Below are 24,099 nucleotides of genomic sequence, written 5' to 3'. Positions count from 1 at the left end.
TTGTATTATTTTCTTTTCAACAATCTGCTCAATTTCGCTCCACTGTGTCTTCGGCAGTGTAAGTCCGTCGTCAAGTTCCATTTCACTTTGTCCGCGATTCGCGTATTTTGTTGGTTCATGCGCGCACGAACTGAATTATTTACTGTTTATTATTATTATTATCACTGCTACCTATTAGGGTTTATTTTGTTATTATTGTTGTTGCTGTGAGTGTTCTCCTTTTGGGTGTTATTTATTTATTTTGCATGACAACAAATACTCTCCAATGCCTGGCAATCAGTTACACGCAACAATAAAGGTATCATCAGCTAAAACAACAAATCTAACAACAACAACAACAAGTGATTGCGTTAAATCCGCTATCAACTTACTTTTGGTTAAGGTTGACAATCGCAGCCAAACAAAGCGAGCGCGGGTGGCTGACACGGTGCGGGAGGGCGAGAGGGTGGTGGCGGTCCAAAAAATTGGTGAGAGAGCAATGCAAGTGCTTTTATTGCATTTTCATTTGTTACTCGCAGTTTGTGGCGACTTGTCAAATGCGCTTTGTCATGCCGTCAGCGCGTCAGAAAGCGTGTGTGCAGCGGCCCGTTTGTCAGTGAGCCGCCCAACAAGACGGCCGCACGGACGGACAGACAGCCAGCTGGCAAGAAGTAGGTAAGCAAGTGCTGCTAGCCGCTGGTTGGCGCGGCCCAGCAGTCGCTCAGTAACTTTAGTCGGTTCAGTTGGACGGCCCAAGCCGCAATCGTAAAACGCAATCGAAGTAATCGAGTTCAGGCGAATCGAAACGAAATTAGCGCCGCTAAGAATACCGCGAATTCCACGAGAAAATAGTGAAGCATTGCGAAAGAAAGCGCAAATCGGAAAGTTCTAAGTGAAAGTGAAGTGCGTTTAATTTAAGGGTTATAAAGTTTATCACTGAAATATTATCAAAATCAAGTGAATATCAAGTACAAGTGAGATCTCCTGCGGAGCCAGTAAGTGTTATTGTTTTGTAGTTCAGTGTTTGCCGCCAGCCTGAAAGTTCCCTGGCAGTGTTGTCTCTGGGCGCATTTCCTTTAATGTCTTTTTGTTTGTGCCTGCGCGTGCATTTCTTATCCTCTCCGCCGTGTGTTTCTATTCGCATTCTCCGCTCGTCCCATTTTCGCATGTAATGGGACTTTCGTGTCCATTGCACATTCAATCCATCAACTCTCCCGTCCACCTGTTAGTCGTGTGTGTCTCTTGTGTGCGCCTCAATGTTTACCTGCCGTCAGGGCCGCTTTAATGGCGGTGTTTTATTTCATCGACTTTTTGTGTTGATTTCAACAGTTTGCAGTCACTTTGTCATGGCTCTGAGGCGTATGGATTCATTCAAACGATTTATGGATCGGATTCGTAATTGGGTAAGTGAAGAAAAGTTTCTAGGAAAAAGATTTGGAATTAGAATAGTTATGTATATGCATCTGGGTATCAAATTATGATTATAATTTCTTTATTAAAACCGATGTTACTTAAAAGTATAGCATTCGAAGAAATATTAAAAGTGTCAGCAATTACTCGTCTCTCTGAAGGAAATAGTCATAACTTGGCGCTGGATCAGCTAAAATCCAGAAATTAAATTAATTCGTTTGATCGAGGTAATATAAAGAAAGTTTTTCAAAACTTCAATTAATTTTGTTTAAAGAAAAAAGAGGTCTTTTCGTATTTCTAATCAAACTTCAACTTATTTTTTTTTATATTTATAGTAATAAATAAATATAATAATAAATAAACAAAAATGTACCATTTTGGTAGAACACTTTTTGCCATTTTTCCGCTAAAGGCATTATTCCATCAGTGTAAATAGAAATTTCGATATTTCCAGAACGAAGGCGAGGAAACCATTGTTGTGCTCCACGAACTGATACAGCATCGTTTCCGTACATTTCACAAATTTCATTGGCGCTTGCGTGACATTCTTCCCTTTTTTATACTCAAATTTTGAAATATAGCGAATTTCTTCATTATTTTCACTCATTTTGAACAACTTTTTTCAACTTCCCCGAATTTAATAGCAGTAGCACTGGAGATATACGACTGCAACGACATCTATTGACAAAATACTAAATGACTTTTTCGAAAATCTGATTTAAAAATTTCATTCGACAATAGACTTGGATGTTTGATTTGACGCTTGATATTGTATATGATCTGTACAAACTCAGAAAGTGTTGCCTACACTTAGGCTAAAAATGAAAATGTAGTGTATAAATACAATATATAATAATTTTGGTATATCCCGGCGGCAATGCTTGTTTACGAATTTTTGAGTTTGAAGTTTGCCATTTTATTATGTCACATTTTACTTTGGTACAGTGCTTAAAAATTATGCGAGATTGAAAAATTCACAAATTCACGTTCATCGAAAAATCTTCTTCTCAGATGAGGCCTATTTCTGACTTAAAGACTCTGTCAAAAAGTAAAATTGTCGCTTTTGGGATCCCCTAGAATTGATCGTTTGTGGCATGGTGGAATTATCGGTTCCTATTACTTTTGAAATGAGGAATGAAATGCCGTTACCATCAATAGCAAGCGTTCAGTCAACATCGTCTGACTTTTTTCCGCAACTTGATGAAATCGAAGCGGACGATTTCTATTGCCGTCAAATCTTTCACGTCAAAGCCTCTAGATATTTTCTTCGGCGAATATGTTAAATCATAGCCTTACGCCAATCAACAATGCAATGCTTGCGAAGCACCAAGAGAACATTCAGCGCATTATAAGGGAATTCCGGCCGAAATGTTGCACCGAGGCGTCGAAAATTGGCATAATTGGGTGCAGAATTTTAGTGGCTTATTTCAATTTAACATCATCACACACACATCGTTCACTTTGGTACACTCTATATCTAGAAAGCTTTATTAGAAAAAATGCTAAAATGCCATAAGTGAGGGGTCTGCAAAAAGTTAATCAATATTACATATTTAGAACCGACTTTTCCATAAAATTTAAATTTAAACTTAATTATTTAACGTAGTAAAAGTCGTATTCGTGCAACAGAACAATTTTTTTTATAATAACGGAAGAACTTTTCTTCATATATATGTAAATACAATATTTATATTAATTCACTGTAAAGCATCTTCTATGAAGACTGTATTCCTTTTCCGGGAGAAACTTACATACATACATATATAGAGTACCTTTTCTTGTTCCATATTATAAGTATGTATGTGATAACATATTCAATTATAGTAGCTTATCAATCGATATCTGGTTTAACAACAAAACACTATAAAATTTATAGGTTATTAGGACACCGTTGTTTTTCTAATTTGCGGCAAATTGGAGGCACTTGTTTCTCCTTTTCAGTTTGTCTTAATTGCCTAACGGCAGTTTTAACACATTTCTCCTAACACTGATTCGAATTAACTGTTGTATAAGTATGTATGTATGTATATACAAGAAAAAAACAAGAAAAAACGTTAACTTCGGCTGCACCGAATCCAATATACCTTTCACAGGTGCATTTCTTTTAGTAACTATGTGTCCAGTTTGTATGGAAACTATATGCTATAGTAATCCGATCTGAAGAATTTTTTCGGAGATTATGCTATTACCTTAAGCAGTAATCCATGTTAAATTTCGTGAAGATACCACGTCAAATGTGAAAGTTTTCCATACAAGCCCTTGATTCCGATCGTTCGGTTTGCATGACAGCTATGTGCTATAGTGAGCCGATCTGAACAATTTCTACCGATATAACATTATTTCCATAAACAATAACTCATACAGAATTTCGTGAAGATACATATATCATTAAATGCAAAAGTTTTCCATACAAGAACTTGATTCCGATCGTTCAGTTTGTATGGCAGCTATATGTTATAGTGGTCCGATATCGGCAGTTCCGATAAATGAGCAGCTTCTTGAAGAGAAAATGACGTTTACAAAATTTTAAAACGATATCTTAAAACTGAGGGACTAGTTCGTATATATAAATACAGACAGACGGACGGACAGATGGACTGACGGAAATGGCTAAATCGACTTAGCTTAACATACTGATCATTTATATACATACTTTATAGGGTCTCCGACGCTTCCTTCTGGGTCTTACAAACTTCTTGACAAACTTAATATACCCTGTTCAGGGTATAAATATGTATATTTGTGTTGTTGCACTGCGGCGCCTACCGCTTTGTTAGTGCGAGGGTAATTTTAAGCTTTGCTGTTAACTACTCACACAATTTGTTTGTTGTTTTTGTAAATTGGAGCATGTTGGTATGTATAAAGCAGATATAAATATGTATGTGATGTATAAGTACATATGAACTGTAAGATACTCTGGTATTCATTGCGGGTATTGTGGATATTGAAATAATTGTCTAAGTGCTTGTTTGATTGAACAACCACAAAGTCGTGGGAATGGTTAATTAGACAAAAATTATAGGTCTTTGGTGCATAAGTTTCAAATTCGTTGTTTCCGTTGGTGTAAAATGTTCAAATATTGCCGATTATTTAAATTTGTGTCTACAAATTGCGCATATCTATGTGTGAGTGTGTGTGTGTGGCTTTCGCATTGCAGACGATTTTTCTCTTCAAAGTTTCTGATTACTGATTTCGAATTAAATTAAAAACTTTTCCATGTCATTGCCGCTTTCTAGTTATCCCTACCTATACTATCCCTGCTTATACTACGTACCAGACAAATATATGTACATATGTATACATATGTATATACAGATATAATTCATGTTGTTTCGCAGAAAGCTACAACAAAAAGTCCTTGGCAACCAACATAAAAAATTAACATTCAACAATTAACTAAATTGATTTTCTCGCTGCGAATAAAGTATTATCGCTCACATAGACATTCTGAAGGATACACCAGCACACACACACACCAGCTGAAGCCATTCGCGAAGTGCACCAAATTTTAAAATGCAAAAGGGTTAAATTACGGTGACCACTTCATGCTTAAAATGCAAAAGTACTGGAGAGCTATATTTTCAGCAGTTGCTTGTAGGTAGACTAGACTCAAACTAGTTTGATTTGAATAAAAATAATTCTCAGAAAATCATAATGAATTCTGTCAAAATTTTTTTATGTATTTAAAAGATGATTTAAATTTTCAAGGGAGATACATGGAAATTCCAGTTTTTCCACAATATATTTAAAGCAGATTGTTGTTTTTTGTTTAAAAATTTACCGTAATATTGAGAATTTTTTCTCTGTGCCTTATCGCCTCAGTGTGAAATTTTCGAAAATTTGATTTTTTTTTCCTTAATGGATAGTACTATAAACACTGTAATAAACACTCTCTCAAATTTTTTAATCGAAGTTCAAATTATTACTGTCGCTAAAGCGTTTCTTGCAGAATGGAACAGAGTGGGGAACGCTTCAACTCCAATTTTAAACGCGTTTTTCTCAGAATAGTGTTTTTTAAAACGGCTTCCCCTCTCAAAGGAAGAGTGTTGAAGATATCTAGTTCCTATTTAGACCCTTTCCTACAGATTAATAACCATTTTGAAATTTTTGTGTTCATCGTACAGTACCCGTGTAATTTTAACAATTTATTTAACTTTTATACACCCAATAAATAAATATAAAATAAATAATTTTTCATTCGTCATGAATGTATGTATTTACAATATTTATAAAAAAACCAGAGCGATTAGTTAATTCAACATTAAAAAAGAATCGCGAAAATCAGTGATTTTTCGGAACGTCACACTGAGACGATCCCTTATATTTCTCTTTTCTTGAAGTCAGAGAAAGGTCGCAGGGGGTCAGATCCCAAGTATAATGGGGATTCGTAAGTAATTCTTGCCACAATTTTAAGGTCAAATAAAGGAAAATATTCTAAAGGCGTTACATCGCATGACCTTGGCGGCCATCTGACGGGTATTTTTCGAGATTAACGAGTCACGAAAACTTCCGCCACGATTTTATCAAATTGCGGAAAATAGTCGGTCATCATCGTGCTATAACGCTTGCTATTGATGGTAACGGCATTTCCTGCCACATTTCGAAAGAAGTAAGGTCCGATGATTCTGCCATATCGCACCAAACGGTCTATTTATCCGAATGTGATTGCGTTTCTTGAACCGTACGAGGATTTGGCTCACCCCAATAGCGACACTTTTGCTTGTTGACAAAGTCCATAAGCCAGAAATGGGCCTCATCTGAGAATATGATATTTCGATGAAAATCATTTGCTTTCCATCATTTCCAGCGCCCATTTAACAAAGTTTCGGCGCCTCAGTTCCTGAGAGAGCATTATGACGAGCGTGTTTTGCGCAAAGAGCGCTTACAGTAGCCACCGGAGAAGGAGAATTTGCATTATAGTTTTGAAGTCCAAGCGTTGTAACAAAGTGAAATATGTCTTGATGAAATGATATACCTTAAACAGTCTGTCAAAATGAAAGCAACTGGACCTCAACTTCTTTTACTTTTACTCGTACTCTTTTATTAAATTTTTAATACTTTTGATGGTATTTAATGGTCGCTTTCGCTCGAATATATGTTAGCCCCTCCTAACGTTTCGACATCGCATTAAGTTATGTATTTTGAATGCTTGTAGCTGATGTTTGGGAACAAAAACATTAAAAACTGAACTAATATACAACTACCCTAAATGAGCTACAAAACTAACCAGTCCGTCTCGGAGAAAACAACCAGCTTTGCCTACTGGGTAAGTAACTCTTGCAGTGTTTATTTCATGCCAAATGTTCTAGCGTGACTAAAGGCAATTCTGTTGTGGATCCAGTGCACTCGCGTTCTTATTTGGACACATAACGGTCTATGTTGGCCAGGAACTTTGACTTTTGTTATGCTTCCGACGCTTCATCTATGGTGCTTTATACATAGTGGCATACGTAGGAATATAAACGAGGCAGCCATTAAAACCTGTGTCTATGCCCGTAGACAGCCGGCCGATGTATTTCCTTGTAGCCGCGTGTGGCATGGAAGGTGTGGCAGACAAGTCCTGTGAGTGGCAGTTGCTCCTGGGGGATGGCCCCCTCACTATTGAAAATGTTTAAAAATAGGGTTACTTTTATGTCGATTTTATGTGAATTAATGAAATGATAGTTAAAGTTTGGCAAATTGCATACGCCGTTATTTCGCACATACACGACGCTTTTGAGCTTTGAGAATATCAGAGTTGAATTTGTGAAATTTCTTTGCTTCAACAAGGCAAAATTGACAAAATATGCCATTTTTCGTTATTATTAATTTCTTTTCACCTTCATTTTGCATAATTGCCGCGATGTATCGTCTGTTGTTGTAGTCATGGTTGTTGCACGCGGTCGGTATGCCAATTGGTGTTAATTCGCTGCGCGCTGACTGATGTGCAACCATCGCGAATTCCTGCCGATTTGATGTGCCACAGCAGACAAAAATGCGAAAAAGTAAAACAAATGAAAACAAAACCAACTACAACAATAAAAATAACAGCAACAATGCAGGCAAGCAGCTCACCTATGTGATGAGTGAAAATAATGTGGGTGCCGCCGTCGCGTCCGTCGCTTCGGTTGCACGTTTAATGCATGCAAATTTCTGAATTTTTAAAATGCCGTTAATAATGCCTAGATACACACATCGGCGCATAAAAAACGTTACCACATACATATGCATGTGCCTGCCTCCATAGCGTTTATGCATAAAAATTCAATTGGCCATAAGATTGGCTTTGATTTAATGGCCTGAGCGTTTGCCGGCTATCCGAAGAAATCAATGGCCATAATTGAAAGTTAAAAAGAATGTCAGACTGACTAACCGTTTTGGCATAGTAAATAGGCAATAAATGTGGGAGCGTGTAATTAGTTTTGTACGCCGTTGAGACACACATATTTGCCGCAGCAAATATTGAATGTAAAAGTGTTTGGACTTTCTTCGGCTTCGAAGAATGTTAGAAAGTGATTTTTGGTTTCTCCGGCTGAAAGTGTCCTTCATAACAAAGCTACTCACAGTATTTAAATTAACGTTGATTATATCAAGTAGATCAACGTAAACTTTTAGGCGTGTTTCTTTCATTACCACTTTATAAATTACTACCAGAATTAATGCTCAAATCAATAATTTATTTTGAGGTTTTATTGGAGGCTTCTTCAAGCAGTTGTTTATTAAAGTATCCTTGGTTGCCGTTTGAGTATCTCAAAACACTTGCTCAAAGCATTTCGATCTGAACTGCGTTCAATTGCTTCAACATTTTTTTCGATAATTTTATCGATTATACTTTGATTATATTTTTATCAAAATATTCAAACTAATTATTTTATTTTACGTTCATTTTTTTTTAATTTTGAATATTGTGAAAAAATTTATCGATATTTTTTTTGTTCGTTTATTATTTTTTATCGTTATTTGCGGAATACATAAGAGTTTTAAATTTATTTACTTTTGAAAAAATTTTACAATTTTTTTTTTAAATGTTAAAAAAAAGTTATCGATAAATTGTCACTTCATTTATGATGATTTACCGATGTTTGAAGAATATTTTAAAGTTTTTACTGCTTTCTATACATTCGGCGCTCATTTCTTCAAATGTCTTCTCATTTGTCACGAAATTTTTTCTTTAAATACATTTAGAATCAAATTATCGTTATTTTTGTATTCAATTCAACAGATCTTATAGAAGGTTATTATTTACTAACGTTGTGTTACATTTCTTCGATTATTCGATAGTTATCATCATATTTATTATTTTCAGATGTTTTAATTCGCGTTTAGTATACAATTTTAGGTTAATGTTATCGATATTTTGAAAAACTATTAACTTCTTTTGCGTTGTCGGTTGTTTAATCGAGCAATCATTCTCACTTTCCTTTTCATTGCTCCACAATATGCAGGTCTCTTCAATAAATTTGTTGAAAATATTTTCGAAAAATATTGAAAATATATAGTATTAAATAAATTAGTAGAAAAGGAATAAAAGCATAGCTGTACAAATTAAAAAGTACAAAAATACACTTTCAAAAGTTTTAACAAGGTTGATGCAACATCTGCTAAAAACTGAAAATATTTGTAAAAAATGTTCCCACCTGCACTTAATTTTTCAAATTGACCATCAACAAAAATGTTACATTGATAAGATAAACCAAATATTTTTTGCGAAAAAATGTCGTCAGCGAGTTTAGTCACATAAAATAATTTTAATATTCCAGTCTTGCATCAAGTTAAAATTATTTGAAAGTTTTTTGGTTCCATCCTGCAATAAATTTTTATATATTTCTCGCTATAACCCCATTATTTTTTAAAAGCAAGTTCATTATGCTCTTCTGTCATATATTTATCGCACATGTCGTCGTTATCGACTCATCCATCAGCTCAGCTGTCAGGCATGGCCGCAACTGGTTGTTGACAAACGAAATTCACACAAATGTCAAAAGGTGGCAAAACAAGAATGAAGATAAGACGACATAACGGCTTCTTGTCCTATAGCAAAAGTCAATTGACTCACCCTTGCGACGGTCTTTCGAAACATAAAATGATTATTAAGAAAATTAAAAGAGGAAAAGAGGGTTGCGTGGCAGACAGCTAAAAGAAGAAGAAGCACCAACAAACATTTACAAACAATTTACTAAAAGCTTAAAATAGGGCTGCCACTAAAAATAGCAATAAATGTTTCCCCTCACCCACCCACGCCACAGCGCTTCGCCGATAGTGTTTACGGGTGTGTGCGGGTTTTGAGTGACAATATTCCGCCAATACACACAAGCAAACATGAAAATTTATTTGGGTTTGAGGAGTGCTCGTTTAATGAGTTGTGGGGCGCGAGGCACTCGGGTCTTGTCAAATCCGTTTTTATGGACTTACTTATGCATTTTGATGGACATTGCATATGCAAATGTGTTTTTGCATGCGATACTCATACGCAAAGTAGCCCGTAGGAAATTGTTGACTACTTTTCCTACAGGGTATGTTTATGTATGGTTTTGTGCTGGATATAAATTAAAAACTAAATTACTGCTATCAAATTTTAACTTTTGGTAAAATCTCATAAGTCGGGCTTCCTATGCAAATCCTTTCCCTTAGTAATGAAATTGGTGGTCATTAGAAAGAAATCACCGATACCTACGTCTTTTTTTAAACCAAAAATAAATCCTATTTCAAAAATTTTATCGAAAATTTGATAGTCCCTCCATCGATGATACATGCCATAGAAAAATTTCGGTGTTTTCATGTGTTTTTATTACCGCTCTTGTTGCCTCTTCCGGCTAATTCACGCCGTTTTAGTGCTTAAAAAAGTTTCAATATATGTTCAAGCTTTAAGTCGACCGAATCGTCCTGATTTATGCTTAAACCTTATTTTCTGAAATTATTTAAACCACATTCTTTCAGTTCTCTCCTTGTTGGTGAGAACTGATCTCATTGATGGATGAACATTCGGAAATTCAAAAATGCCAGCCGAGGTGTTACCGCTTTCAAACTATTTTATGTCAGACAGAACTTTGATCACAATCTAAAACATGGAGTATATAATTTGAGTCAAGATTTTTAAATTGAATTTTTTAATTCATGGACATTTTGGAAATTAAATCAAGGAATCTGCTTTTCTTCCTTTTGAAACGAGATATCAATCTATAGTATAAGCTTTTATCCAAAGGAGCAAACTTTATTCATACAAATGTTGCAGGAACTGTTTTCAAATGATAATTACTCCGAATATGCACACAGTTTATACACAGTTTCAAATCCTGGCCAAATATTCTGACAGATTTTGCGCCTAAAAGCACCTAATACTTTCACCGATTGCCTCAAAACTTTTTGCTTGGGATCGGGCTTCCGCAGACAGTATTTGCCATAAACAGTGTCAGCCTAAAAAGACCTAACTTTGCGAATCTATAAAGAGCTAGAAGAGTAGAACTGTCCAACTAACTTAAGGGTGGGAAGCAGTATGCAAAAGGGGAAGAAAACACATGGAATCCACCACTTTCTTACCATTGAGGTGTGTAACATTACATTAAACTAACTTTATTTAAAATAAGTTGTTTTTGTTGTTATCTCTATTTACTTAAATTTAGTGCAGCGCAGTGCGGAGTTTGCAGCAACAACAAAAAGTTGTTGAAACAACAACAATGGCAACGCCTTTTCCAACAATTCATTAAACTTTGGCTCACATGATTGTTTAGTGCAGTAGTGTTGTTGTTGTTGTTACCTTTGTTGTGTTTTATATGTTCGGTGCATTTTTTAAGTGCGTAAGTGTGTGTATGTGTGGTTGTTATAACCAATTTCGCGGTTTGTGTGCTTTTCGACTCATTCTCGCCTGCTCGCTAAGGCTCTTCTTTGCGCCTTCCTGCCTACCTGCCTGCCTGCCTGTTTGCCCCTGCCTGGACAGACTGTGAATCTACTATTTATCCATTCATTCAGGCATAGAAAAAGCTTTTTTAGAGTTTTACTCATGCGCCAAATTCATTCATGCATTCATAGATATCGTGCGGCACATTGCTGCTTTATTGTTTTACGACCGCATTAGGGTAGTGCTTAAATGAATTTCCAAAATTGTTCATTAGATTTTCTAAATAAGTATTTAATGCCAATATTGTAGCTTGTAAATTATTATATCAAAACAATTTAAATTTTGCACACGGGTGGCAACGCTTCTTAAAAGTGTGTTTGAAAAAAATTGTTTATGCTAATTTAATTTATTAATTTTCATGTATTCAATAATTTTTATTATGCAAGTAATTTTTGAACGGGTGGCAACCCCCAAGATATATACATTTGTAAGATTTTTGAATAGCTTGGTATAAAGTCTGTATTGTACTAACTTCTTTATCTTATCAACTTATTTTAGTACTTACATTGTGCAAGTAATTTTAAACATGTGGCAACTCTCAAAACTAAATTTAGTTGTAAATATTTGAAAAAGCTATTGTTGAAGTCTTCATTGCATTCGTTTTTTGTTAATTTATGGTATTAAAATTCGTAAAAGGGTTGCCAGATCTAAAATAAGCAAATATTTTAAGCCCAAGCCTTCTTTGAGATAATATTTTAGTTTGTTACCCATAGATATTTACTTAATTTTTGAACAAAATTTTTTCAAACTTCTGAACTGTAACCTGATATTTTAATTAATTTAAAAATTTAAGGTGGCAACACTTTTATATATTTTTAACTCTATACATTCTTTAGCTTCTTACAGGCGTGATATCAAGTTGTATTGCATATCTTGGCAATATTTGAAATTATAATTTAAAAGCAGGTGGCAACCCTCTCACATTTATTTTTCTAAAGCCGTGCATTACTTAGGTGGAACAGTTTTAAGCGTGGTAATAACGTTGAGGTGCAGAAAATAGTTCTTAAATTTTCTAGAGGTCACCCTAATAAGAGTACATAATAGACAAATGAATATATGTAAATGTGTCTCACAAGTCAGCTAGTCGTTAGCTTGTCGCTTGGCTCCACCAACCACCTGCCACCAATTTGCGCCGCTTGCCGGCTATAATGACGCGCATGTACAAGCTTATGTACATATGTATGTGTGTGCCGGTGTGTGTATGTCTATCTAACTATAATATTTTTCTTAGCCCCCGCCTTACTTCTTCTGCTGCTCCCCGCCACTTTCGTATTTGTGTATTGCCTTTGCATTTCATCAACCATTTTCATTAGACGCTCGCAACTAGCCGCTCACTGCAGCGCGGCGCTGAGCTTAGCGCAAAGCCACTTTTGTATTTACTTCGTTTTTATTCAGTTGCTGGAAAACTCGCGGAATACACAGTCTAGTCTAGCGTCTAGCGCGAGCAGCCACATACAAACCATATAGGATCAAAGCGAGTAAATACAAATCTAATAACGAACAGACGGAGGCCCTCAGCGGCAACAGCGACTCTGGTTCACACACACACATTCACACATGTGTGTGTGGTTCGTGCGGTCAGTTGGTGCAGGCGTTTAAATAGCAATAATCATATGTTACCGCATAGCGTGGACGATGAAGTCAGTGCCACATGCCGCAAAACGCTGCAAGTGAGCTTGCAACACGTACTTGTGCACAAAAAAAGGTTCACTAAAAAAAAAATAAAAATAAACAAATAAATAAAATAAAAAGTAATAAATTTAATAAAAAATAAAATCATATTGGCGCTCATTGAATCTTTCGCTAAAATTTGAGCAAAATAAATTCAATTTGAATTCAACTAAAAAGTGTTTTGAGTTCATAAGAAACATGATTTTCATTACAAAAGTGCGTTCGTTTTGCCAAAAAGCGCTTGAGCGCACGCGAATGGGCAAATGTTGAGTGAAATGTTCGGCCGGTGTATTGTACCGCATCCATAGTGCCGCCGAGGGGCGCGGTGGGTTTGTGCAAAAATACAAATTCATAAGTGAACGCCGTCTCCTGTGCGATCGCCTGTGGCAACAGCGCCATGTCCGCCGTGGACGTTGTGGGCCAACGAGGCCGACTGTGCGAAGAATGCGCGGTTGGATTGCGGCCCGGCCGACTGACCGGGCGACAGGCTGTGGCATGCAAATGCGCATATGTTGTGTCGACGCTGCGCTGCGCTTTTATTTATTTTGGTAGTTCTTTATTTTCTCTATAAAAATTTGTGCTTTTTTATTATTATTGATAGATGGCATATTGGCGATTTCCGACGTGACCTGCGTTATGCAAAGTGCTCCACGCAAACCAAACAAAAATATTGTGAATATTATAGGAAAATAAATAATGAAAAATCATAATGTGGAAACAGAAATTAAAAGACATATTGAAGGCAAAGCGCACAGAAAATTAGTGTGGAAATTAGAAATTTGCAAAAAATAAAAATTTTGCAATGTGTAGTAATGAAAGTGCCCAGCTAAATACACAGTAAAACAAAGTAATTGTGAAAATATATTATGAAAAAATATGGCTTAAAAAAGAAATGTGCAATTTGGTGTGCAAAAAAATAATTATATAACACTATGCCATACATATGTGTGTACGTGTACGTGTATTTGTGTGTGCTTTGGAAGCTGTTGTATGCTGAGATAATTACTCACTTATTTGTTTTCTGTCTATAACTCGCGGCTAATTACCTGCTTTGAATTTGGCAGTGAAAAAAAAATTAAATAGCTTGAAAATTTAAGCAACTGAATGAGCAAATGAATCAATTAGTAGAAGCAAAATTAATTTAAAGACCACAACCTCTAAATGTAGTCTAAACAATAATATTTTGAGGTCTTCTTGTGTTGTGCACTGGGTTAGTTAGAGTATTTCTATTATATATGTGTAGTATATCTATATATTTTTATTCAAATTAATCCGTTTAAAAGTCCTTAGATATTTTTTAGTGAGAAAAACAGGTCCAAGTAGTGAGAAATGAAAATAAGAAGCATCAAAAAGATTATGGAATATACTTTCATATTCAAAATTTGAAACCACCCGCCTTTAACAGCTAGCTCGGGTAGTGCTTGTAGGAAGCGAAAACTCGCTAAAATAATTAAATCAATCTAGAATCATCATGAACTCAAAACCGATTACCAGTGAATTTTATTGATGTTTATCAAAAAATTGGTTATTTACTTGAAAAGAAAAGACTGACACTGGAACTGGATTGATTTTCGTTGAGAAGGAGTTCAATGAGGTCTAGAATGGAGACTTAACCTTAAAATAATAAATAACACTCAATCAGCTTTATTTTTTCTGAGTTTACTTTTCTCTAGTGCCACTTGTTTACAAGAAACTATCTCAAAGATATTATTCGAATCTCGAGTAAGCAGAAAAAACTATTTAAAAGCCTTAGACATATGTAGCATAAAGCATTTGCTATGAAGGAAAAATGAGGCTCTATATAGGAAATAGTAATTTTTCTATAATCTGATGTCTCAATATTTCAATAATATATTTTTGTTGTTAATACAAGTAAATATACCGAAGACACATTTTACTAAACCGTTATAGAGTTGACACTTCAATGTGGTTCCGTGTCAGGTTTTCCTAATATATTTCATCAGATACTCGTAATACTAAGTTAATTTATGTTGACGGTTTTGCCTTCACAGAGAGTTTTGAACTTTTTCAAAGACCCGCCAAAATGAATTTAAATAAACGTAGTGATAGTACGGCATAGTTTGACTTTCTGTAAAATTACGAAGGAAATTGCTGCAGGATAGCCATTACTCCAAAGTGTGGTTTGAGGCTCCACACCGTCCATTGGCTCTACATAAGTGTCATCCGTTCCATATTAACGTATGCAGTGCTGTGGCATGATGGATGGCATAGTCCGGCATATAAAATGGCATAACCCTCTGGAAAGGGGATAACGAGAATGCTTGATGGGAATTATGGGAGTAATGAAAACTACGTCAACTGAAGGCTTTCCTCGACATAAGGCCAATATACATATAAATGTAATATGAGGCAATGCTTACGATCAGCCAGCTTATGATTTTAGTGCCAAATTTGGCGTCACTACCAGTGAGTAAGAATCGCTCAATGGTTATGTTATCGATAGCTCCAACGATAAAGCCTCAAGACCGTAAACATATCTTTGGATATTCCAGCTGCAATTAAGGCTATCTGTAGCGCCAATACTAAGTGTCATTGTATTAGGCTATGCAAGCAGGCAAAAACTACACTCTCAGAAGGTAACTTGGTTGGTATCATCTGGATACCCGATCATATAGGAATAGACGAACTGAAATGGCAGACGAGCAGGATCGCCTCGGGTGCAGCTGGAAACTTAATTCCCCTAAGCTAGAGTGAATTCGGTGAGGCGGATGATGAACAGTTGGAACATTATCTATGAGAATGCCCAGCTTTCAGCCGGATTAGACGAGTAATAGCCACTGCTCCCAATGCTCCAACTTAAAAGACATTGGCAAGTGGGATGGGAAATAATCAGATTTTTAATAAAAATGCCATTCAACCAACCAACAAGAGGAAGTAGGGTAGCCGATGCATACCGGTTTTGACATTCCTGGCTCAGTAGAAGTGAACTTACTCGGTTATTGTAGAATCTGACTTTTCACCATACAATTTAGAAAAATTTAATTTGTGCTTGAAATTCGCTTTGATGCAAATTTTTTCAGTCACCCCTTTTGAACTACCTTATTTTGCTCATTCCGTTTAGAAATTTAGTTTCCTAGAAATGGGAGTGGGTCTCGAAGTGGGTAACGGTCGAAAATATGTCGATTCAAGGCAATGCATAGCAGACAAACCAAACCATGTGCTTCCAATAAGAGAGATCATGTTTCTGTTTTGTTGATTCCTAAAATTTAGAATTGCTTGGATTTATTTCAATCAGCAGCAACATTTATAAGAATACCAAAATTACAATTTACATAGTATATACTCAATATGATTTCCTTGCACATACATACATAAGTCCGATTGCCTGTGATTGAGATTTTCAATTAACCATATTTCTGCGATCGCCGATTAGCTTAAATTACACAACATCGCTAATGCCAAAAAGTGAACGAAAAACTTCAGATGGAAAAGTAATTGGAAGACTCGCGCGCATAATGAAAATCGTTAGGCATCTGCTAAGCCGAAAATCATCGCCAATCAAGAGTCTGGCAGACGCCACTTAACGCGGAAAACACAAACACACACACACAGCCATACGCGCATGCAAACAAGTGACCAACTTTTGCTTTTAAAAAACGCTTTGCTTTAGTGCGTGCGTGTGTCTGTTCATATGTGAGCAAGCGTGCGTGCGGCTCATTCGCTTATTATGCGATTTGAATCAATTTCTCAAATCACTCTGATCACTGTGGCATCAACCGCGACCACCAATTGCTACGCATTGCTGTGCTCAACCGCTTGGCGCGCACATGTTGCACACACGTCATTTGCATCTACAACTGCAACAACAACAAAAGATAGACGTTTGAAAAGCGCTCGTTGAACGGCATTTGATCAGGAATTGCCGCTGCAACTTTTCCACCATCACGCCGTTGCGTCCTCCCCCAATTCGCACACACACACACTTACATACATATATGTGTATACATAAGCGAGCGCTAGCACTCACACGAGGATGGCTTATGTAATCTGGAAAATATTTATGAAGCAATATTCGCGTTTTCGTTTCGATTTGGCAACCGCAACAACACCCAGCTCCGCCGCTCTGCTCATAAGCCGACCGCTCGTCGCCCCCTACAATCAGCCGGCCATTATGGTGAGTAGCGCACACTTATGTTTGAAATGCATTTGAACTATTGTGATATCATGTAGCGGCACATTTTTTGTTGTTGTTCATGTTGCAAGCAGGAGGAAAATGCAATTTTGTAAGTGGAATTTTATGCGAAATTAATGAAATCAGTCGCTTGTCTGCTTGCATTACAACGGCAAACAGTTATACAAGTGATCCCCCAGACCCGAGTGTTGCGCACGCTCATGTTGGGAGAGTTACGCTTGTACAGGGTTCTTATAGATATTAGAAAACAAAATAGTAATCGCTGTATTCGGTTGAAATTGGGTATAAATAATCTCACGAACGTTGTTTTCGGAGACAACGAAGTAGAATGCCCTTAAAAAAGTTTTCCATTCAAGCAATTGATTCCATCCGGTTATGGCTGAATGAACTTTTCTCACTTTTTTGCTGATCATATATTTTATAGGGTCTCCGGTGTTTTATTCCGGGTGTCCATTTTTGAAAGAAAGATGCCACAAATCCGAATAAATGCTTATATTTAGGAGGCTATCGAACATCGAGTTAATTATTGTACCCTCAAATATGCGTATGAAATTCAATATGAAGTTTCTTTAGTTGGTCGATATCTGCACAATTAAAAATTTTATAAATTCGGTGCTATGAGAGTGGAACATATTAAACTTGTTTAATATCTGTAAAATAGTTTATGATATTTGAGATTTCAACTAAAAGTATTTTATAATCCAATTTTCGAACTAATACGGAAAGAACGCTGGTGTATCATTCTAACGAAGGAATTTTTCGACTGTCACGTTATTCTGTGGACAGTTATAACTCAAAAAGTAGGTTGCAATAGAGGCGTTATATGAAAGGTTAGTCGATTTCTTCATCAAAAAGTTAGGTGTTGAAGCGAAATATTCTCTCTCTCTCAGGTAACTCTTTAAAGAGTTATCGTTTCTCAAGAAAAATTTGACTGATGAAAGAGTTAAACTGATTTACAAATACTATTTTATTGAATAAATTCATCTTAAGAGCTTATCATTTATCCGTCCATTTATGATTTGTAAATTCGATTCCTTTATCAGCCTCCAGATGTAACTTGCTGTGAGAGGTGAGAGTTTGAAATTGGTATTTGATTTTCCTGCTAAAAAAGGTTTTCAAATCACTTCTTTTTAATTAAAAGATTAATAATTTTTGAGGCACCCTGTATTCAAAATTCCAACAAGCACATAAGCATGTTGCATTACTTGCCTCGCACTGAACAAACACTTCTTATGCAAAATGTACGAATTTATTGCATTTTGATGTTCGGTCGTATTGTTTTTTCAGATTTTATGGTTGGTGTTAACTCTGATTTGTCTCTATTAATAAACACTAACGCTAAATACATTCATAAATGTATTATACAAATGTATATGTAGACTGTACTTTTGCTTATATAAAAGATGTAGTTAGTTATGTGCTTATTTCCCTTGTTTCATCATCACTCGCCGCGCTTAAGTGAATGTTAGCTTTGCAACTCATTTTGTTATTGATTATTGTGCGCTGAAATACAGTGACTGGGAAAGGTGATCATGTTGGTACCTAAAGTTTTTTTAATAAGAAAAGTAATAAAAATTTGAAAACAATTGTCATCAAGTAAATATTGAATATGAAGGAAGGAAAATATTTTGTGTTTCTATTATTCAGATTTTATTGGCGAAAATACTATGTATCTGAACTTTTGGAGTTCATGTATATATAGTCACACTTTTTCATAGTATGCATATACATACAAGTTCATATCTATGTATATATTTAAACCCATATTATAAGTGCAAATAGCATAATTAACAAACAAGTGTGTTTCTTTGAGAATGTAGTTAACCCTTGTATGCTTTGATTGAGAATAAAGTATGAACGTTTTGATCTTCGATATTTACGCTAAATTTTCTTTCATGGAAATGACACAAATTTTCTAATTTTTCAAATGAGCTTTTCAAAAAATGTGTTTTTTAAAAATGAGTTTTCAATAATGACCCATTACAAAACCACACTCCATGATTTCCCTCTCACACATAATTAGTTTATATGTCCATTTTCTTCTGGTATATAAGGCAACTGTACGCAAGAATTATAGCGAGTGATGAATTACAATTAAGACTGAAATTTACTTTCATCGAGTCTCTTGTCTAACCTCTGTTTGACTTTTTAAGAGCACTTACAACTACCGAAATTTAGTCTTGGAGGGAGTTAATTAGGCGGCAAAAATATTGATGGGTCAAATTTTTATCTGAAATTTACTATTCTGATGCAGAGATTCGATTTCAAAATTAATTAAAAAGTTCTATCAATAGAATATTATCGCATTTTATAAATGTTTACCACTCTTTTTTGTAATTTTTTTGTTTTTTTTATTTAATGAGCCTATATCATTGGAGTCAGTATAACATTCAAGAATTGTTTTTAGAGAAAAAATATTTTAGACACCATAACTGAAAGATCAGATGCCAAGTTCAATCAAATCGGCTATGTTAGCCATTCAAGGGTTGAAAAGAACGTGCCAAACTAGAACTGCAGGTACAGTATGGTCACATGTACTTGAATCAGTCAATCACTTCAAAGAGCACGTACCTAAGTAAATACCCAAGTGCAAGTGCAATTAGAGGCCAGCTAATAAGTGTGTATATTTGCACTCGCTGGCTAATTAGCACTGATCATGGAATCTGTGTAGTGAGCAGTCATTTCTAAGAGACGTGATTCACAAGAAGAGAGAGAGAGAGAGAAAAAAAGCGATTAAGCTTCTAAAAAGAGGCTTTCACAATTCACAAACTTGATCACACATGCATGTGGCACTTGTGTGAGTCATTTTACTTATATTCTGTATTTTCCAATTTAGTATAATTTAAGGAAATGCCTCACAGCAACTCAGAGGGGGTCAAGTAAATGGAAATTTTGGTTTTGCTAGCGAATTCCGTCTTGAAGGTGGGCGCCGACGATAGAAAGTGGATAAAATGTACTAATAACTTTGGGTCCATTCGGACGGCAACTTATCTTTTCCTTCGAATATCTCATGAGCTGCACTTTCACCTACAATAATTTTCTGCGTCATGGAAGTTGTTCGGGGTGTACTGCTAGTAATGCGTTCATTATTATTACTATTGGACTTAGGATGAGATTAAATGTGTTACAAATCAACGAATCTTCGGGTCTGAAAAATGTTTTTGAATCGAACATCTCAGAGAGAGACTTTCACCAATCTAAAGCTAAAAAGCCTTAACATTTTATATAATCCCTATCTCTGTCTGCTTCCAAACGTTTAGGCAATAGTGAATTTCTCTCCATTTAAAAACTTTTCAAATTTGAAATATTCTTATGTGGTTTAATAAATTTTTTTAGATTGGACTTCATTCGTACGCAGAAAATGATCGAGTCAGACAAACATTTTCGTGAGATGTGTTTCTGTTAGTGATGCAAACCGAAAATGCAGCTTTCGTTAGAGCAGAGGTACGCGACCGCATCAGGCCTTTTTGGAGGGCTGGGAATAGGTCGGTGATGAATGAGCAAATCCAAAGTGAAAACGATGCTCATTGTCTTTTTGACATCAAAGGCATCGTTCACCATGAGTTTGTTCCTCCTCGACAAACCGTCAACGCCAAGTTTTACGTAGAAGTCCTCAAGATACTAAAACGAAAGGTCAATCCGGTCCGTCAAAACATCGCAGCTGATTGGAAGTTGCACCACGACAACGCCCCGGTTCACACTGCCGTTTCACACTGCCGTTATTTTGAGCAGCTACCTAACAAGCCTGGCATCTCAACGCTTCCACAGCCGCCCTACATCCCAGATGTGGCCTTGCCTGATAAGACCGATGAAAGGCAAGCGGTTTGAGACGACTGAGAGGATCCAAGCAGCATTCAGCTCGGCTCTCAAGGTTATTTCGGAAAATGTCTTCCGTGACGCCTTCAATTATTTAGAAATCGCGTTGGCAGCGCTGCATCGACGCAGAGGGAGCCTATTTTGAAAGAATTGTAAGGACTGGTTCAACAAATTTTTTTAAATCGACCTCTTACTTTCCGGACAAACGTAAACATAAATCGTTCCAGCTAATAACTGGTGAAAAATTGTATGTATGTTTTTTTTCGAAAATGTATATCCCTTAAGACATACAAGTGTAATGCTTCAACTCTATTATTTTTACGCAAATATTTCATGAGAAACCCATTTATTGACTCAACACAACAACTGGAAAGGTCAGCAACTAGCGTATGTTTGTTGCAGTCTCGAAAGCGATCTCTTTTTAACACTTGGGAAGTTTTTCATTCATTTATTGCGCTTCCCATGGAAAGTGGCCGTGTCATGCGTGCAACTCTTTTCCAGCAATTTTATACGAAATTTCCAATTTAAATTGCAACAGACGAGTAATTTTACTACGTCAAAGCAAAAAGTTTCTCAGCAACTTCGAATCTCAATGAAATTAATGAAGACAAGTGAGTCAAGCATGGCGAATAACGCGAATAACTAACGGTAATAAAATAATGAGAAATTTATGCGCCACTGCGAGTAAACTCATGCCACGCAGCACTTGCCACATTGCAATAAAGCTCGCTGCCTGCGTGAGTGGAGCGCTTCCGCGCCTGCTGGGGTTTTCCGCCACCTTTGCCACACTTCACAAACGGAGACGCACATGCGATTATGATTATTATGTTATACATATGTACATAATTAAAAGATAAACTGAATTTGAGGGGCAGAGCGCTTTGCGCAGAATGAGCTGCATGCAAATTGCGCACCAGCATACTATAATTGCCACAACAAATGCAACACTGCTAAACAGTCTTCATAAATTGAGTGTGTGTCGTGGCAGTGCACTTGTAGCCATATGTAACACACACACACAAACAGCCGATGTGTTGCACATTTAAAATGCTTTGCATTTCATTTTCGTTCCCATCGCCACATTCCACATGCCACATGCAACATGGCAATTATGTATATGCCTCACATCTAATGCTGCAACATTTAACTTATGAGTACCGTTAAATGCTCTTGCCACTGCAGCTGCTGCCTCTGCCGCTCAATATGGCTTCTGTGATCGCCGCCGCCACCACTGCCTCACTCAAAACCGCCCCGTTCGATCGCTGCCAACCGCCAGTTGCTAGTTGCCGGCCGCCAGGTACCGCAGCATGCAATTAATTTCGACAATTTAACACTTGCCCATGAAATATAGCATCTTTTACTTTTCGTGATTGTTATTATCGGCATGGCAATATTGTAATATGACTCCATACGTGCCACATAAAACTAGCAGTATATTCAAGTGGCATGCGATGTTGCAACAGCTGTATATTAATATGTATACAAATATTTATTAATGCTCGTTCAGCCATTAAGTCCCGTATTAGTTTGCAAACCCCGAAATTTCGGGATTTCATAATATCAATCCCGAATAATTTTGGATTGCAACGGGATTTCAGATTTATTATAATAATTTAAATTTGAAATACAAGTGGGGTCATTTTTCGAAAAAATTTTAATGAATCTCAGAATTCGGGATTTCGGTCATAATTTTTGATATGTAGGTACTACATATAAAAATATTGTAAATATAATGGATGATTTATTAATTAAAAATTTAAGTCCCTCAATATTTTGAGAAAAGCGGTATTGTAAATAATTTTCTGTACATTTCGACATAAATATAAAAAATCGGGATCCCGATCAGTGCTAGTTGATGTTTGTGGTATGCTTAATTCGTATGTGTAGATTTATCATTTTTATAATTATCCGTCGACAAAATACTTTTTATTGTTTGCGCGTGGAACCCGAATTATATTGAAAATTACGCATTTTCGAGCTTCAAAATTTAAATCCCGTAGAATTTCGGAATAATGTAAGTATACTTGTATTTAACTAAGTTCTCAATTGTGGTAATATACCTCTAAATATCTGCATATAAATCAAAGTTGCATGCACCATGTTTGGTTTCGGGATTCCGATCATCAACTTTAGTTCCTTTTATGATCATCCATATTTTTGTAGCGTTGCATGCTTACTACGCTGGCGTGTCGATTATTAGCCACTTTGCTATTTATTGCCACATGTGTATGTTCGTATGTAAGTATGGCCATTTGCCATTTCTGCCACAAGTGATAGTGATAGTGTTTAGTGGTGAAATGTTTTATGAGCCGCAATCGCAATTACGATCGATCGCTTTGACAATTAATATTTGTGGCTTTTGTTACTCGCCGCTTTTAAAGCGAGAGTGAGAGTGAGAGAAAAGCAAAAAAAACTCGATTTCCGACGAGTGGTAAATTTGTTCAATTTGCTTTTTACATTTTTAATGGTCCAATAAAATTGTTGCTGCAATTATTAGTCTTTCAAATGTTTAATCTTAAAGAGGCAAATTGATAACGAAGCGTTTGAACTAGAGATTAGTCATTTCGGTATGCTGGATCTACATATAGATATGTACATATGTACAATGTATATATCAGAAATTTTGCTTTATAAGCACTGATCTTGTCAAATATATCTATTTAGGAACATATACTAGAAATTAGAATCCGATTCGGCAGCTCGCCTTGAAATAGGATGACTTAAGATTTTATGGAATTTGGCATTATCTATTCTCTCTTCTATTCTAACATTAAATTAGTACAGATTACAGATAAAATAACATTATGTGGTTATTGAAGGAAGAAAACGATTAAATGCCACAGATTTTTTTCATTATCAATTTTTTTCTTTTAACCAATTTTTTTAACCATTATAACAGTGTTTTTTTTCAGGATTTCTTTAACCAAAAATGCCGAAAATTTTACCGAAAAATTAGATTTTTTGTTCAAAGTCAGAGAAAAAATGAAAATTTGAATTTTGTTTTATTTCCTTCAGTTTAAAAACGAGATTTATTTATGTACTAATGGAATATGTTTGGTTTTTTAATTTTAAATTAACCAATAATAAGTTATGCTGTCCAAGCCAAAAGAACTTTTTTGTGAGACACACGGGGAGATGAGGTCTCAAGGGCTGAATTTTCAATATTGTTATATCACAATTTTTGGAGACATTGTTG

At 35.9% G+C, this 24,099-nt stretch overlaps 1 protein-coding gene across 4 annotated transcripts in view; it reads left to right on the top strand.

Moving 5' to 3' along the window:
• Positions 1-679: 679 nt before the first annotated feature.
• The window catches only part of LOC126762212 (uncharacterized), a 186,186-nt gene continuing 162,766 nt past the window's right edge, over positions 680-24,099 (top strand). For 2 of the 4 annotated variants that reach the window (XM_050478783.1, XM_050478781.1), the window contains exon 1: positions 680-1,382. In XM_050478783.1, the coding sequence (XP_050334740.1) occupies positions 1,236-1,382 (147 nt within the window). In that variant the 5' untranslated portion in view covers positions 680-1,235. Of the gene's footprint in view, positions 1,383-13,547; positions 14,145-16,328; positions 17,070-24,099 lie in introns of those variants that run through there. The other 2 variants (XM_050478782.1, XM_050478786.1) reach the window with 2 other exon arrangements.

This window comes from Bactrocera neohumeralis, chromosome 6 (assembly GCF_024586455.1).
Source record: "Bactrocera neohumeralis isolate Rockhampton chromosome 6, APGP_CSIRO_Bneo_wtdbg2-racon-allhic-juicebox.fasta_v2, whole genome shotgun sequence".
In the NCBI taxonomy this organism is placed as follows: domain Eukaryota; kingdom Metazoa; phylum Arthropoda; class Insecta; order Diptera; family Tephritidae; genus Bactrocera; species Bactrocera neohumeralis.
This window is presented reverse-complemented; position numbering and strand designations above follow the sequence as displayed.